At 42.2% G+C, this 16,269-nt stretch overlaps 1 protein-coding gene across 4 annotated transcripts in view; it reads left to right on the top strand.

The window, feature by feature from the left end:
• The first annotated feature begins 605 nt into the window (after positions 1-605).
• The window catches only part of LOC106585278 (huntingtin-interacting protein 1-related protein), a 36,236-nt gene continuing 20,572 nt past the window's right edge, over positions 606-16,269 (top strand). For 2 of the 4 annotated variants that reach the window (XM_014171331.3, XM_014171329.3), the window contains exons 1-2: positions 2,861-3,232; positions 15,256-15,319. In XM_014171331.3, coding sequence (XP_014026806.2) covers positions 3,140-3,232; positions 15,256-15,319 — 157 coding nt within the window. In that variant the 5' untranslated portion in view covers positions 2,861-3,139. Of the gene's footprint in view, positions 725-2,860; positions 3,233-11,469; positions 11,542-15,255; positions 15,320-16,269 lie in introns of those variants that run through there. The other 2 variants (XM_014171332.3, XM_045706855.2) reach the window with 2 other exon arrangements.

Here is a 16,269-nt window from a genome sequence, read left to right as displayed (position 1 = left end):
GCCTTGGAATGAGTAGGTGTTTTAAAAACTTTTGACCGATAGTGTGTATATATATATATACATTATATACTGTATATTTTTGTATACGTTTTTTCAAGATGAGTGATGAGAAGAGAATCGTCCAGCCCATCTTGAAACAGACAGATAGATTAAAAGAAAATGTACATCATAATACTTCTGACAGCCAACTTTCTAGCTCAACCCCAAACTTCCGGACGTCATAGCATTCCCAGAAAGCATGGATCAGTGAGTCATTGTTAGTTTTACACTTAAGACATAACTCTGTCATTGTACTGTAGAATTTGTGAATTTTGACTCTTGTATAATACATTCTATACATTAGTCTATACTGGATTAAGCATACATGTTTGTTAACTGTAATTTCATTAGTTATGCTTCAACTTTCCTTCAATCTTGTGCCAACATCAGTTATTTTTAAGTATTAGTTCCAATAGTTTGATAAGCTCCCTGCAAGGTTTTCTATATCTTCCCTGTCAAATGAACATCATTTTCTGACTCAAATAAGATCTCTCTCTGGGAGGAGAGAGAGAAAGTGAGAGAGAGAGAGAGAGAGAGAGAGAGAGAGAGAGAGAGAGAGGGAGAGAGAAAGAAGGATGTCAACAGACCACCAACCTACTACCCTGAGACAAGGCTGAGTATAGCCCACGAAGATCTCCTCCACCGCATGAGCCCGAGAGGGCGCAAGACCGGACAGGAAGATCAGGTCAGTAACTCAACCCACTCAAGTCGAGCATTGCGAGAAAAAAAAAAGCCTTGCACCACGTGACGCACCCCTCCTAGGGACGGCATGAGAGAGCACTAGTGTGCAAGTGACTCAACCCCCATTATAGGGTCAGAGGCAGAGAATCCCAGTGGAGAGAAGGGAGCCGCCCAGGCAGAGACAGCAAGGGCGGTTCGTCACTCCAGTGCCTTGCCGCTCACGTTCGCACCCCTGGGCCAGACTACACTCAATCATAGAACCTACTGAAGAGATGAGTCTTCAGTAAAGAAATAAAGGTCAAGACCGAGTCTGCGGCTCTTGCATTGATAGGCAGACAATTCCATAAAAATTGGGCTCTAGGAGAAAGCCCTGCCTCTAGCTGTTTGCTTAGAAATTCTAAGGACCATAAGGAGGCCTACGTCTTGAGACCGTAGCATATGTGTAGGTATGTACGGCAGACCAAATTGGAGAGATAGGTAGGAGCAAGTCAATGTAATGCTTTGTAGGTTAGCAGTAAAACCTTGAAATCAGCCTTAGCCTTCATAGGAAGCCAGAGGATAGCACTGGAGTAATATGATAAAATGATATTACAAGCAGCTAAGTGAAGTTTATTTAGTGCTTAGCACAGGTAGCCGGAAAGTAGAGCATTGCAGTAGTCTAAGTGACAAAAGCATGGATTAGCTTTTCTGCATAATCTTTTGACAAAAAGTTTCTGATTTTTGCAATGTTACGAAGATGGAAAAAAGATGTCCTTAAAATATACTTGATATGTTCGTCAAAAGAGAGATCAGGGTCCAGAGTAACGCCGAGGTCCTTCACAGTTTTATTTGAGACGACTGTACAACCATCAAAATTAATTGTCACATCAAACAGCAGATCTCTTTGTTTCTTTGGACCTAGAACTAGCATCTCTGTTTTGTCCGAGTTTAAAAGTAAAACATTTGCCGTCATCCACTTCCTTATGTCTGAAACACAAGCTTCGATGGTAGGCAATTTTGGGGCATCACCATGTTTCATCTAAATGTACAGCTGTGTGTCGTCCACATAGCAGTGAAAGTTGACATTGTGTTTCCGAATGACATCACCAAGAGGTAGAATATATAGTGAAATCAATAGTGGTCCTAAAACGGAACCTTGAGGAACACTGAAACTTACCATTGATTTGTCAGAGGACAAACCATCCACGGAGACAAACTGATATCTTTCTGACTGATAAGATCTTTGAATAGTCCTGCAGGAAGAGCCTTTTAAAGAGGCAATCTGGGATTCAAACAATAACAAAGCGCCTTCGCAGCCAGTTTATTTTGTTAAACAGCTGAGGAACGGGGCAGGAGAAATGTAACCACTCTCAAATATATAGATGCAAGGACTCTCACGTATGGATGCAATTACTGACCACCCAGATCAAAATTATAGTTTTAAACATGTTTTGAAACTATACAGTGTTTGTTTACAATGAGATTGTTTACAAATAACGGAGTAAAACAAGCTTATATTTTGAGTTCTGATGGGGTAAGACCATTGCTCATGAGGCATTTATTCAAGAATCAATAGCTATATATTAATAATAAGTCCAAAAATGGATGTACAAATCCCAGATTTTCCCGTTAATGGAATGAATTGAATTAATGAATTTATTAAATCTGATGTCATCCAACAGGCACCAACACACATCAACAAAACTCTCCAATCCATTAATACATACATGCACACACACGTGTGATTGACGATAATATATACATAAGGTTATCCTTGACAGTTGGAGGGCCTGATGCAAAGTACACATTGGATTCATGTGATACAGATCGTCTAAACGTATCTCATAATAATGACTTACTATCTCATAATAATGACCTACGATCTCATAATAATTACTTACTATCTCATAATAATAACTTACTATCTCATAACGCGTAGTCAGATTTTTTTGGGGGGGGGGGGAGGCGGGGAAGGGCTTCCATGGGGCTGCTGATAAAACGCCAGCTATATCATCACAACAGCTCTGTATTCTTATAATAACATTTCAGGTGCGAGGTGAAGAAAAATAAACCCGTGCCATTTTAATAGCCTACTTCATGAGTGACGTAAACCGCCTCCCTGAAGCATGGGCTCCCCCCGTGATTCTATGTGCGAACTACTGTGGTATCCTCCGTAGACGACGAACCCGCGTAAAAAGAAACGTTACATTCATTTCGCTTTTTCCTCATCTGATTGAGTTCGCTGCCTCCTCCAAATGCCACTCGCGGACGTCTAACGACTGGAACCGGTTGTTTGCGGATTGCTTCTACCAAAAACTTGAAGGAGATAAATACTTTAACAGGTTTTATAACCGAACATTTTCCTCGAGTGGGAATTTGTTACAAACACTCCATAAGTCGAATATCCTTTAAGAGTTTAACCGGCTTCCAAGACTTGAGGATGAATTCCATACGACGGGTGCCTTCAAGGGTGAAAACCAAAATGACTGAAACCAGTTTAGGTGCGGAGAGGGAACATTTTGACAAGCAGCAGGTAAATATGAATAACCTTGTGATGGTGGATGCATTTGCCCTGCTCAGCTGTTTGTTTCGCGGCTTTTCGACAAACCAGTGTTTGAAATAGCATGTGAGATCTTTCATTTCCCCAAATGTTAATTTTAGTTGCGCACAGGCAGGGTAGCGTGTTTCGCAAAACAGCGCTTGTGAACTGTATAAACTGTAATATGATGCTCGAGAACGTTTTGATGCAAAATCTGCATCTGGTCCATCACATGAGTTGCTATTTTGGTAGGCATGTGGCACCCCGCGTGGCGAATCATTATTCCCAGCATAATTGAACGTTCTGTATGCCATTCAAGCAGCTGTTAGTGGTTGCTTGTGATAAATAATTGAGGTTGAGATGTAGGCCAAATTCCTTTAGATTGATCAGCCATGTCGCTATCGCAAAAATATATACGTCTCACTGTCCAGACATTTTAACTGTATCATCATTACCATCATCCAAAATGAATAGCCTAATCATCTATTTCCAAAGAATGTATTAGGAAATTACACTCTAGGTCGTGTTAATGACATCATCAGTAGTAGACCTTTTTTTGTTGAAGTATTTTAGAATTTTTATTTGCTTTTTGCTTTAATTTTCGCCATCAGTGTCATTTACTTACAATCAGGGATCTGATTGGCAATACAGTGTCTGCCTCTCAGGCCTTGTATTGAGATCCAGGACTTCCCTATCATGTTCAGCTAATGATTCTTGTTTGGCTACCTTGTCCTGACTTTCCCCTTGCTCTTTTTCCTAAACCTGTTAATTGAGACTGTGGCAGCATACCCAGAGCTATCCTTTATAGAGTGTATTGAAATAGTAGTACAAAGTAACTTTAGAAACAACTTCCTGTGGATGGTTTGCCGCATGGCAAATGCATCACTGAAGTTGAAATAATGTTGTAACCTGCTGGACTGCTCCATCTAGAATGACTGGACGTCCAGCAAATGCAAAACCGCAACAGTCTGTGTGACCCTGGCATGAGGCAAGATGAACTCTGCCATCTCCTTGTACCTTTGTTACATTACCTCATTTGAATTTATTGGATTGATTTTCTGCAAAAATACAGAACCTATTAGTGTTGTCACACTACCAGTATCAGAATACTAGGAAGTAAGGAAACAACATGAAGCGGACAAAATTTGAGGAAAACCGTTCTAATGTTGGAAAAAACAGACTTATGTTGTGACCCAGAGTCACATTTGTTTATTTTGCAAGCTAATGTACAATAATTTACAAAAGTAGGTTTTAAAGGACCATAGAGTTCAGTCTTTGTTTTCTTTTTTGCCAAGGAAAATCTGGTATCATATTATCGCGATACTGGGTCCATGACAACACTAGAACCCATAGTCACACAAGGTCAGCCAGACAAAGTTAGGCAGTGATGATACTAAACTGAATCAATGGGGAAGAGAGAATACATTCCTTTGGCCTGCTAGATGGAAGGAGAGGGAGATTGTGTGGTCCCTTTGACAGCATTGTTGACTGGATGTTTAAATTTGTCAAAGATTAGCACATCAGATCATAGAAGAGGCGCAGTCACATGCCCTTGGCACGTCTCTGTTCAGCGCTGCCATAGACATGCGATCCTGACATGTTACACCCAAACAGTGACTGGCTTTAGGTCTAGCCATTAGTCAGTAGGGCCCTATTAAATCCGTTAGATTTCTTTTCCAAATTCTGTTTTTTCCGTTTATATTTTTTGTGTTTTACGATTTACGCTAATTTTATCATCAGAAAGCGTGTCCAATAATGTGAATGAATAAAACGTTAACAATTTAATAAGATATAACCGTACAATTGTAATGATGCAACACAACATTGCACTATTGTTTTTTTTATCATCATCAAAGCAAGTGCTTCAATACAGAGTTCTACTAAGTGTTTCATTATAAATGAAAAAAAGTAATGCAAGAATCTAGGCAACAATGCAGCAAGCAATAGGCAAAACCTAGAGTTATACTTATGTAAAAAAACGAAACTTTGCATATTGTTTTTTGTCAAATAAAGTGCTTCACATAAGTGTTTAATTATAAATACATTTAAAAAAAGATTCATGCAAGAATCTAGGCAATAATGCAACAATAGGCAAAACCTATGGAACTACCTTATGAGCTCCTATGTCTGTCCATTGTAAGTTTTCCATCTATCACAGACATCTCCATTGAAGTACATGATTGTCAGCCACTTTGTGTTGAGCTCGGTGAGTGCCTCTCGCTTGTCTGTGAGTCGAGTCTTGTATTTGCTGAAACTCTTCTCACAGTTGACAGAGCTGACTGGGAAGTAGATGTAGGGCACTGCCACTTCTGCAACTCTTGGGAATCTCGCACTCAGGCCCCTCTAGTAATCAGCAAGCTCCAAAGCAGGTGAGGGCTCCCTTGACACACAGTGCTGATAGGCAATCCATTCTTCACTGAGCTCTGTTGATAGGCTTGCCATGGGTTTCACTTGTGTGCAGGCTTCAACAGAGTTGTCATCAGTTTGGAGGAGCCCTCCGAGATGGTTAGCTTAACAGTGAGGGACTGCACCATCTCCTCTGTTTCCAGCTGGCTGAGGATGTTTGTGACTGCCTGGGATGATTACTTTTCTGCCAACAAACTCTCTGTACAGATGAACATGCTCTGCATGGTACTTCACTGCCTCTAACCAGCTATTCCATCTGGAGCTCACTGCTTCAGGAGGAGCCTTGTCCTGCACAAACTCCTTCATAATGAGGACGCTCACCCGTCTTCTCTTTCTGTCAGGCTTCTTGAAGAAGACAGATCTCATCCATGTCACAAGTGATGCGACTTCAGAAAAGTATTTGTAGTGCTGCCAGGTCTCAGAAACCAGATTGATGACATGGCAGAGACAGGTTACATGGACACTGTTGGGCATCACGCCTTTCAGAACCTCCTCGTATGCCTTCAGGCAGTAGGAGGCATTATCTGTGACCACTGCCCAGGCATCATTCAGATGGTTGCTGTGGAGGGAGGCTAGTACAGCTTGGGAAAACGTTGAGTAGTTACATCTGTCCATGAAAATGACATCCACCAGAAAGTACTGGTTTTCAACACCTGCAATGAAAGACAAGGAAAAACTTTAATTATGTTTCAACCAAAATAAGTGTTCTTTAAATTTCAAGTCTAAACGCAATATAGATCCAGTCATAGTTAGCTAGATGGAGAGGCAGACAGCTTCTGACATTATGCATCGCTATATTTCACCACAATAGCTCGTCGTTTGGAATATCACAATTTGCATGCGGACAATTCACATTGGCGTTCCAAATTGGTAACGAAATTACAAAAAAACATTGCATCCTTGTTGCCAGTGTACAATTCCCTGGGTTGTCCATGGAGACCAAGCATCTACAGGAAAATGAAGAAGCCAGGGGAGCTATGGTGGAGGTGGTTTGGTAAGGGTTATTATTATTATTATTATTTACAGCTGACATCATCCAGTTTGGGTGGCACAGCATAGAGTTAGACATTTAGGGGAGTGAAAGCACAAACATCCAGTAGCATCGTCATGGTGCTGACACAGGGCTAATGTGAACATTTTTGAGAGGTGGAGGAGGAGACTGGAATGACTGTAGTACCATTTTAAGATGGCCTCCCTTGAGTGGGTGGGGGCAAGACAGGTCGCTTGGGATGTTTGGGTTCTATCAGAATCTCACAGGCTTGTTGTCCAGAAGAGGAAGTGTGTCTCTCCAGCACAGAACACTCCCCTTTATATCCAACCATTGTAGGATGGTTTGAAGCAATGGCAAGTCCTTGTTGCGTCACCTACAGTGCATTCGGAAAGTATTCAGACCCTTTGACTTTTTCCACATTTGTTACGTTACAGCCTTATTCTAAAATGTATTTTTTCCCCTCATCAATTTTCACATAATACCCCATAATGACAAAGCGAAAAACAGGTTTAGAAATTTTGGCAAATGTATTAAAAATAAACATACCATATTTACATACAGTACCAGTCAAAAGTTTGGACACCTACTCATTCCAGGGTTTTCCTTTATTTTTACTATTTTCTACATTGTAGAATAATAGTGAAGACATCAAAACTATGAAATAACACATATGGAATCATGTGTTAAACAAATCTATATTTATTTGAGATTCTTCAAAGTTGCCACCCTTTGCCTTCATGACAGCTTTGCACACTCTTGGCATTCTCTCAACTAGCTTCATGAGGTAGTCACCTGCTTCAAGTGCAGTCGCAAAAACCATCAAGCGTTGTGATGAAACTGGCTCACATGAGGACCGCCACAGGAAAGGAAGACCCAGAGTTACCTCTGCTGCAGAGGATAAGTTCATTAGAGTTAACAGCACCTCAGATTGCAGCCCAAATAAATGCTTCAGAGTTAAATAACCTCTCTGGGATCGTTCGGGATGCTAGCGTCCCACCTCGCCAACAGCCAGTGAAATTGCAGGGCGCCAAATTCAAACAACAGAAATCTCATAATTAAAATTCCTCAAACATACAAGTATTTCACACCATTTTAAAGATAAACTTCTTCTTAATCCAGCCACAGTGTCTGATTTCAAAAAGGCTTTACGGCGAAAGCACACCATGCGATTATGTTAGGTCAGCGCCTAGCCACAGAAAACCATACAGCCATTTTCCAACCAAGGAGAGGGGTCACAAGTCAGAAATAGCATTAAAATTAATCACTTACCTTTGATCTTCATCTGATGGTACTCCCAGGTCACAATGTTGGACAATAAATGTTCGTTTTGTTCGATAAAGTTAATCTTTATGTCCAAATACCTCCTTTTTGTTTGCGCGTTTAGTCCAGTAATCCAAATGCACAAAGCGCGGGCACAAGTTAGTAGAAACATGTCAAACAATGTATATAATCAAGCTTTAGGATGTTATCATAAATCTTCATTAGAAAGGAAAGAGAACGAGCGTCGCGCTCATGCGCAAGACTAAACTAATGTCTTTCAGCTTGACCACTTGTTGAAACAGCTCTTATTCGATCCCCTTTCACAATACAAGCCTGAAACAACTTCTAAAGACTGTTGACATCTACTGGAAGCCTTAGGAAGTGCAATCTGACCCCACAGACACAGGATATTGGATAAGCAATCACTTAAAAAAACTACAAACCTCAGATTTCCCACTTCCTGGTTGGATTTCTCTCAGGTTTTTCCTGCCATATGAGTTCTGTTATACTCAGACATTATTTTAACGGTTTTGGAAACTTTAGAGTGTTCTATCCAAATCTACCAATTATATGCATATCCTAGCTTCTGGGCCTGATTAACAGGCAATTTACTCTCGGCACGCTTTTCATCCAAACTTCCCAATGCTGCCCCCTATCCCAATGAAAATAACAAACACATCTCAACATCAACTGTTGAGGATACTGTGTGAATCAGGCCTTCGTGGTCAAATTGCTGCAAAGAAACCACTACAAAAGGACACCAATAAGAAGAGACTTGGTTGGGCCAACACAATCAATGGACATTAGACCGGTGGAAACCTGTCCTTTTGGTCTGCTGAGTCCAAATTTGAGATTTTTGGTTGCAACTGCCGTGTCTTTGTGAGACGCAGAGTAGGTGAAAGTATGATCGCCACGTGTGTGGTTCCCACCGTGAAGCATGGAGGTGTGGGGGTGCTTTGCTGGTGACACTGTCGGGATTTATTTAGAATTCAAGGCACACTTAACCAGCATGGCTACCACAGCATTCTGCAGCGATACGCCATCCCATCTGGTTTGTGCTTAGTGGGACTATCATTTGTTTTTCACCAGGACAATGACCCAACACTGTGTAAGGGCTATTTGACCAAGAAGGAGAGTGATGGAGTGCTGCATCAGATGACCTGGTCTCCACAATCACCCAACCTCAACCCAATTGAGATGATTTGGAATGAGTTGGACCAAAGAGTGAAGGAAAAGCAGCCAACAAGTGCTCAGCATATGTAGGAACTCCTTGAAGACTGTTGGAAAAGCATTCCAGGTGAAGCTGGTTGAGAGAATGCCAAGAGTGTGCAAAGCTGTCATCAAGGCAAAGGGTGGCTGCTTTGAAAAATATAAAATATATTTGTTTAACACTTTTAGTTACTACATGATTCCATATGGGTTTTGATGTCTTCACTATTATATTGTTCTACAATGTAGAAAATAGTAAAAATAAAGAACCTTGAATGAGTAGGTGTCAACTTTTGACTGGTACTTTAAGTATTCAGACCCTTTGCAATGAGACTCAATTGAGCTCCGGTGCATCCTGTTTCCATTGATTGTCCTTGATGTTTCTACAACTTGATTGGAATCCACATGTGGTACATTCAAATGATTGGACATGATTTTGAAAGGCACACCTGTCTATATAACATCCCCTAATTTACAGTGCATGTCAGAGCTCTGAGACAGGATTGTGTCGAGGCACAGATCTGGGGAAGGTTACCAAAAAATGTCTGCAGCTTTGAAGGTCCCCAAGAACACAGTGGCCTCCATTCTTAAATGGAGAAGTTTGGAACCACCATGAGTCTTCTTAGAGCTGGCCGCCCCACCAAACTAAGCAATCGGGGGAGAAGGGCCTTGGTCAGAGATGTGACAGAGCTCCAGAGTTCCTCTGTGGAGATGGTTGTCCTTCTGGACGGTTCTCCCATCTCTGCAGCTCTCCACCAATCAGGCCTTTATGGTAGAGTGGCCAGACGGAAGCCACTCAGTAAAAGACACATGATCGCTCGCTTGGAGTTTGCCAAAAGGCACCTAAAGGACTCGGACCATGAGAAGCAAGATTCTCCGGTCTAATGAAACCAAGATTGAACTCTGGCCTGAATGCCAAGCGTCACGTCTGGAGGAATGTCACCATCCCTACGGTAAAGCATAGTGGTAGCAACATGCTGTGGGGATGTTTTTCAGCAGCAAGGACTGGGAGACTAGTCAGGATCAAGGGAAAGATGAATGGAGAAAGTACAGTGATCCTTGTTGAAAACCTGCTCAGGACCTCACTGGGGAGAAAGTACACCTTCCAACAACACTAAGCACACAGCCAAGACAACGCAGGAGTGGCTTTGGGACAAGTATCTGAATGTCCTTGTGGCCCAGATCGAACATCTCTGGCAAGACCTGAAAATAGTTGTGCGGCAACACTCCCCATCCAACCTGACGAGCTTGAGAGGATCTGCAGAGATGAATGGGAGAAACTCCCCAAATACAGATGTGCCAAGCTTGTAGTGTCATACCCAAGAAGTCTTGAGGCTGTAAACGCTGCCAAAGGTGCTTCAACAAAGTACTGAGTAAAGGGTTTGAATACTTATGTAAATGTAATATTTCCGATTTTATTTTTAATACATTTGCAGACATTTCTAAAAACCTGTTTTTTGCTTTGTCATTATGGGGTATTGTGTGTAGATAAGGGGGGGGGGGGGGCGCAATTTAATATATTTAAAAATAAGGTTGTAACATAATAAGATGTGGAAAAAGTCAAGGGGTCTGAATACTTTCTGAATGCACTGTATATATGTGTAGGATGTCGTGCTTAGGAGAAGCAGCAGGGGTGAGGACAGAATTGTTTCATCAAAGGCTAGTCTAGTTGGGGCTCAGGTTTCTGTCTGTATCATTGCTGTAAGAGACTGAGCCAGCAATTGTTGTGCTGTCTGGGAGACAAAATACAAGAAGGCAGGAGTGAAGGAGAAATGTAACACAACAGGGAAATTTACATAATGGCCATGAAAGGCTGTTCTATGAAAACAGCTTGTATTTCATGTTGGGATAATGATAATTGAAACTATGTTGAAATTAAAATATATTTTTTATTTAGCCTTTTGTTTAACTAGGAAAGTCAGTTAAGAACAAATTCTTATTTACAATGACGCTGGGCCAATTGTGCACCGCCCTATGGGATTCCAAATCACGGCCGGTTGTAATACAGCCTGGATTCGAACCAGGGTGTCTGTAGTGACGCCTCTAGCACTGAGATGCAGTGCATTAGACCGCTGCTCCACTCTTCTCAACACTCCCAGTGAATTAGTGCTAGACTAGTTAATGCTCACATAACCAGACAGTCTGTTTGGCCTCATTAGCAGTGTGTTTACACTAGTTTATTAACAGCATTAATAGTGGCAGCCGTGCAGTGCTTGGGTCTGTGTCTGACCTTGACAGCCAGAGCCGCAGCAGCAGTCTGTTGAATTAAGCTGATAAGAAATGCAATACCTAGAGTCAATGCAGGGCACCTGACTGCCCAGTGTGGAGTAGACTAGAGGTGTTGCTGCTGTCTCCACTAGCTATAGTCCTCCTGGCAGGGATGTCTAAGCACATAGACACACTGCTGCTTAAAGGCAAGAAGGGAGAAGATGAAAAGGTAAGAAGGGAGTGATCGGGGATGGGAGGGATGAAGCGGAGTGTGTGTGTGGCGAGTTTATCTGGTAGTGAATCTTCCGACTGGCCTCAGGGATTAGGCTGGGGTCATCCCTCCCTCATTCCCTCTCACTACTTCTCCCTCTATTGTGGTATTTAGACATGTTTGGGACCAGGTTCAATGTTATGGTGTCAGACTGTCTCTGGTCTACTTAGATCACAGTTGACCAGCTTCTCCTGTTCCCAGCCAGATTAATGTAAACTTTTCTGACCTTATGGCATTGCTGTTGAATGTTTTAATGATGTTTGTTTCGTTGTATGAATGAGTGAGGGAGTGTGCCAGTGGGGAATGGGGTAGGTCTTTTGTTGGTTTGTGACATTGCCAACCCCCAATTCTAGATTTCAAGGAGTTCTGTATATTGCATTGCTCATTATGCACTGTATGCAGTTTCTGATAAGGTTAGTGTAACAAGGATCTCCCTTCCTCCCCCTTCCCTCTCGTGTCCTTTCTCCCTCACACTCCCTATCTTTTTCACTCTCTCTCCCTCCCCCTCTACTTCCCTCCCTCCCCCTCTACTTCTCCCTCTCCTCTCTGAGTGACAGTCAGTCTGAATGTATTAGGGAGCCTCCCTGCTGCCGTGCTGCTCCATGGCCATCTGTCAAGGCCTCTGTGCCAGGCACTGTGCCAGAGCGTGGCCCCCATCAACCCAATCTTCTACCCCAGCTGACGGGCCTTCCTCCTCCCACAAACCCCTCATTGTCATGCACCCCTCCAGACCACCACTTTCTCTGGACCCCTATAAGCCAGGGGGCTAGCTAGCACTAGCAGTAGCCTCACAAGCAGGGGTACACATTAACCAAGACCCCTCTCTCTCTCCTTCCAACTCTCCCCTCACTCGTGAGCAGTTGCCTTAGGCGCACAGTAGCCCCTCTGTGCTTTGTTTAGTGACTGTATGTTTTGGAGGTTGGTGGGTTGTGGGCTGTGGCCTTTCACTAATTAAATTAGATCTTTATGCATTTCTGGGATTGCTGGCAAATTTCGCCAGGCCTGCCTTGAATTTCGGGTGCGGAGATTGTGTTCCTCCCCTATGTGTATGATAAGATGTGTGCATTCTAGAGTGAGGGAATGAACTGTGTATACAGAAAGTGGGTAAAGGAAAAATGTGTCAGTCTGTGAGCCTGTTTGTGGGATTCTTTTGCGATTTGAGTGACTCAGTGGGGCTGAGTGTGTGTGTGTGTGTGTGTGTGTGTGTGTGTGTGAGTAGACTTACATTTTCCGCTGCTCGGTGTAACTGACCATTGTCTCTTTTCTGTGGTGGTTTTGGACTGGTGGGTTGTTGAGGGCCATGACACCACCAGAGAATCCGCATAAATGAACCATAACAGCTCATGCATGTCACTCCAAGCTGGATTAGTCAGTTGGTTATGTAATGAATTGAAATGAAATAGAACAGCAGGCTGTGAGTGAACAGGGGATCCAGAGCTCTGAACGTCTTCTCCTTTTCACCTGATGTGTATTCATTCAGGGCCACAGGGAGAGTCGCTGGTGACCTCAGAATGAGTTTCTATTGGCCAATGCGTCTGTGTTCTTGTGTGAGGAATGCTTTGTTAGTCCATTGTTTGGTGCTGTTGCTCCTCCCTTCACTCAAGTCTGGAGTCAGAATTTGGACATGTGCTACAGAATGTTTTACCCATATTTCCCTCATGTATTAATTGAAATCGGTAGAGCTTGTCTTCAGTGGGTCCATATGGGTCAGTCAGAAAATAGCTTGTTCTCTGCATGTTCATAACTGTTGAAAATGCATTACAGATCTTATGTTGAGACAAGCTAGACTAAGGGAGACTGGCTGAAAAGACACTGGTATTTGTATCAGAGGTCACAATATGCTTGTCATGTTTGGGATTCAGAGTATTCCCCTTATCTTCTGGTGTTACTAACTAAGCCTTTATCAATGACTGGGCAACCCCATGTACTGTACAAACACGCCAGTGGAGGCTCCTCAGAGGAGGAAGGGGAGGACTTCTTAAAAATTAAGTTGTCCTTTCTAGATAACTATACAAAATATATTTGTCACCAAATAATTGATTTAAAACAGTTTTGCAATGAAGGTCTACAGTAGCCTCAACAGCACTCTGTAGGGTAGCACCATGGTGTAGCCGGAGGACCGCTAGCTTGACTTCAATACAAAACCTAGGAGGCTCATGGTTTTCACCCCCTTCCATAGACTTACACAGTAATTATGACAACTTCTGGAGGACATCCTCCAACCTATCAGAGCTCATGCAGCCTGAACTGACATGTTGTCCACCCAATCAAAGGATCAGAGAATGAATCTAGTACTGAAAGCATGAGCCACAGCTAACTAGCATTGTGGTGCATAAAATGTACTGAGTAGTTGAAAACAGTAGTTGACAACAAAAGACAACAGTTTGAGAGGGGGAGAGGGATTTTTCTTAATTTTTGGTTCACTTACTTAGCTAGCTCCTTTTGCCTACTCGAACAGAGGATGCTATGTTAGCTAGCTGGCTATGACTATCCAACACTGGAACTCTTCCAAGTCAAGGTAAGCTTTTGGTTTTACTAATTTATTGTCACTGGGCCTGCTCGTGAAAAGGGAGATGGGAGGAGAGCACGTAGATGCGAGAAGGAATACAACAAGGTGTTTTGTATGTGGCTATGAAAGTGAACTGTTTGCGTGTGATCAGGGGTGTATTCATTCTGCCAATTCTGTTGAAAAACATTTCTTAAACAGAAGGAAACTGGGATAAACATACCTAAATTTGTCCAATAAAAACTGTTTGCAACTGTTGGACTAATGATTACACCCTAGGTCAGCTAGATACAGGCAAGAGTGTGCAAGGTTTTATTGAATGTGTCACTGTCTCTCACCTCATCTTTCTCTCAACCTGTGTGCGCCTATGTTGAATTCATAGGCTAGGTTGTAGCAACTTCATGATGGGTATATGAAAAATGTTAGTATCATGTAGTAGCCTAAACCTATTGATATTAAACTGGGTGACTGGAATTTGAATGACAGTCATCCAATGTGCTGTAATAGAAATAAGGCCATGCTCATTAAAAACAAACTCCTCCCTCAGCTTAAACGGCACCGACCGCTTTAAGGAAAGTGTTGAGACCTAGCCCTGACTATCTGCTTCTCTCACTTCCTCTCTCCATTCACTCAGACTAGTTCTACCTGTTGGCCAAGATGCCTGAGGGGCCAGGATGGAAAATAAAATTACAAAACAAAATAAAAAGTTGGTCACATTTTTTGGGTGGACACACCCAAGTATATAGAACAGATATACTAGTGGCTTTTTCAGTCCCCATTACTTACGGTAGCCTAAAAGAACCAGATGATTGAGAGGTTATTAACTTTTATTACAAAATCCTCTGTAATAAGCGTTACCCATGGACTTCCAGTCATTGCACTATCTACTAGCATGCTAGCAGATAGCTATAAACTTCCAGTCATTGCGCTAAAGCTAGTTAGCAGTGGACTTGCGAAACTACCTCTAACTTCCTTCCTTCATACTGGACACAGAAGCATATAAATGGTATCCACGAGTTCACCTGACTCTGGGGAAGTACATAAATGGCCTCATTGCCAAAATCTTGAAGTATCCCTTTTTAAAATATGCTTTGTCACTGAGTGGTAGTTCAGTAGCCATAGTAACTGATGGCCTCAACCGGTCCTTTCTCTCCTCTCTCTTCCAGCTCCACAGCATCAGCAAAGCCATCAGCTCCAACGAGGCGCCTGTGAAAGAGAAACATGCACGCCGTATCCTTCAATATAACCCCAAACTGGGAACAGTAAACCTTTTTTGCTATTATGTGCTCCAAACTTTGTATGCCTGATAACCCACTGTGTCGAATAACTGGGCTGTTTTTAACCACTGGGGAGTTACCCTGTTTGATATACTGTACAATGTAATCATGTGTTCTGTAAAGGTAACTGGTTTTTAGAGCTGACATTTGCCATCATGTAGGCTATATATTAATCCAAGGATAAAAATAATGAAGGTTAAGACCAAAATAATTCCATGTGGCTCATTTGAAAATAAACGCATTCATTGGACCAGCGCTGTTGCTGATTCTGCATGATTAGCATTGAAAATGTAACCAGCAGCCGGAAAATAAAGTAGCTGTAGATAATTTGAAAAAAGTTAAAATGAATAGAATGACAGTTATCTGAAATTCACTACAATTGCAAACTTTCTGTACTGCTACCATTCACTCTGTCATTTTCGCTCTGGCGCTGGTTCAGTGAATTTGTTTATTGTCTAACGCTTCTGCATGGAATTACTACGTAAGGAATAATTGAGGGGCTATGCGTTCTATGGAAAAGAATAAACAATGTTGAAGGTGTGTTCCACGGCGCGCTAGCGGAGTGGAACTAACCTCCTAAGGAGTTGAATTGTTTTCCAGAGAACGCATAGAGTCCCGAGTATATATCCATTGAATTCTACCGTGCTGATATACCATGCGTTATAGGGAAGTAATGCACGCTCTAGAATGCCCTTCAAGCCAATCCAAAATGAGTATTCATCAATGCTATGGTATAAGTTATCTTCACCCTAGCATTCACCCAGGATATTTTACTGCTTAATGTATTCTATGGCAACAATGCTTATTATCAAATTGAATCAGTTTATTGGTCATGTGCACACGGTACAGTGGAATAATTACTTGCTAACTCAACTTACAATGTATTTTATGCTCCTGGGATGA

Source organism: Salmo salar, chromosome 24 (assembly GCF_965601325.2).
Source record: "Salmo salar chromosome 24, fSalSal1, whole genome shotgun sequence".
NCBI classification, from domain to species: Eukaryota; Metazoa; Chordata; class Actinopteri; order Salmoniformes; family Salmonidae; genus Salmo; species Salmo salar.
Note: the sequence above shows the minus strand (reverse complement) of the source record. Positions and strands in the feature narration are given on the sequence as shown.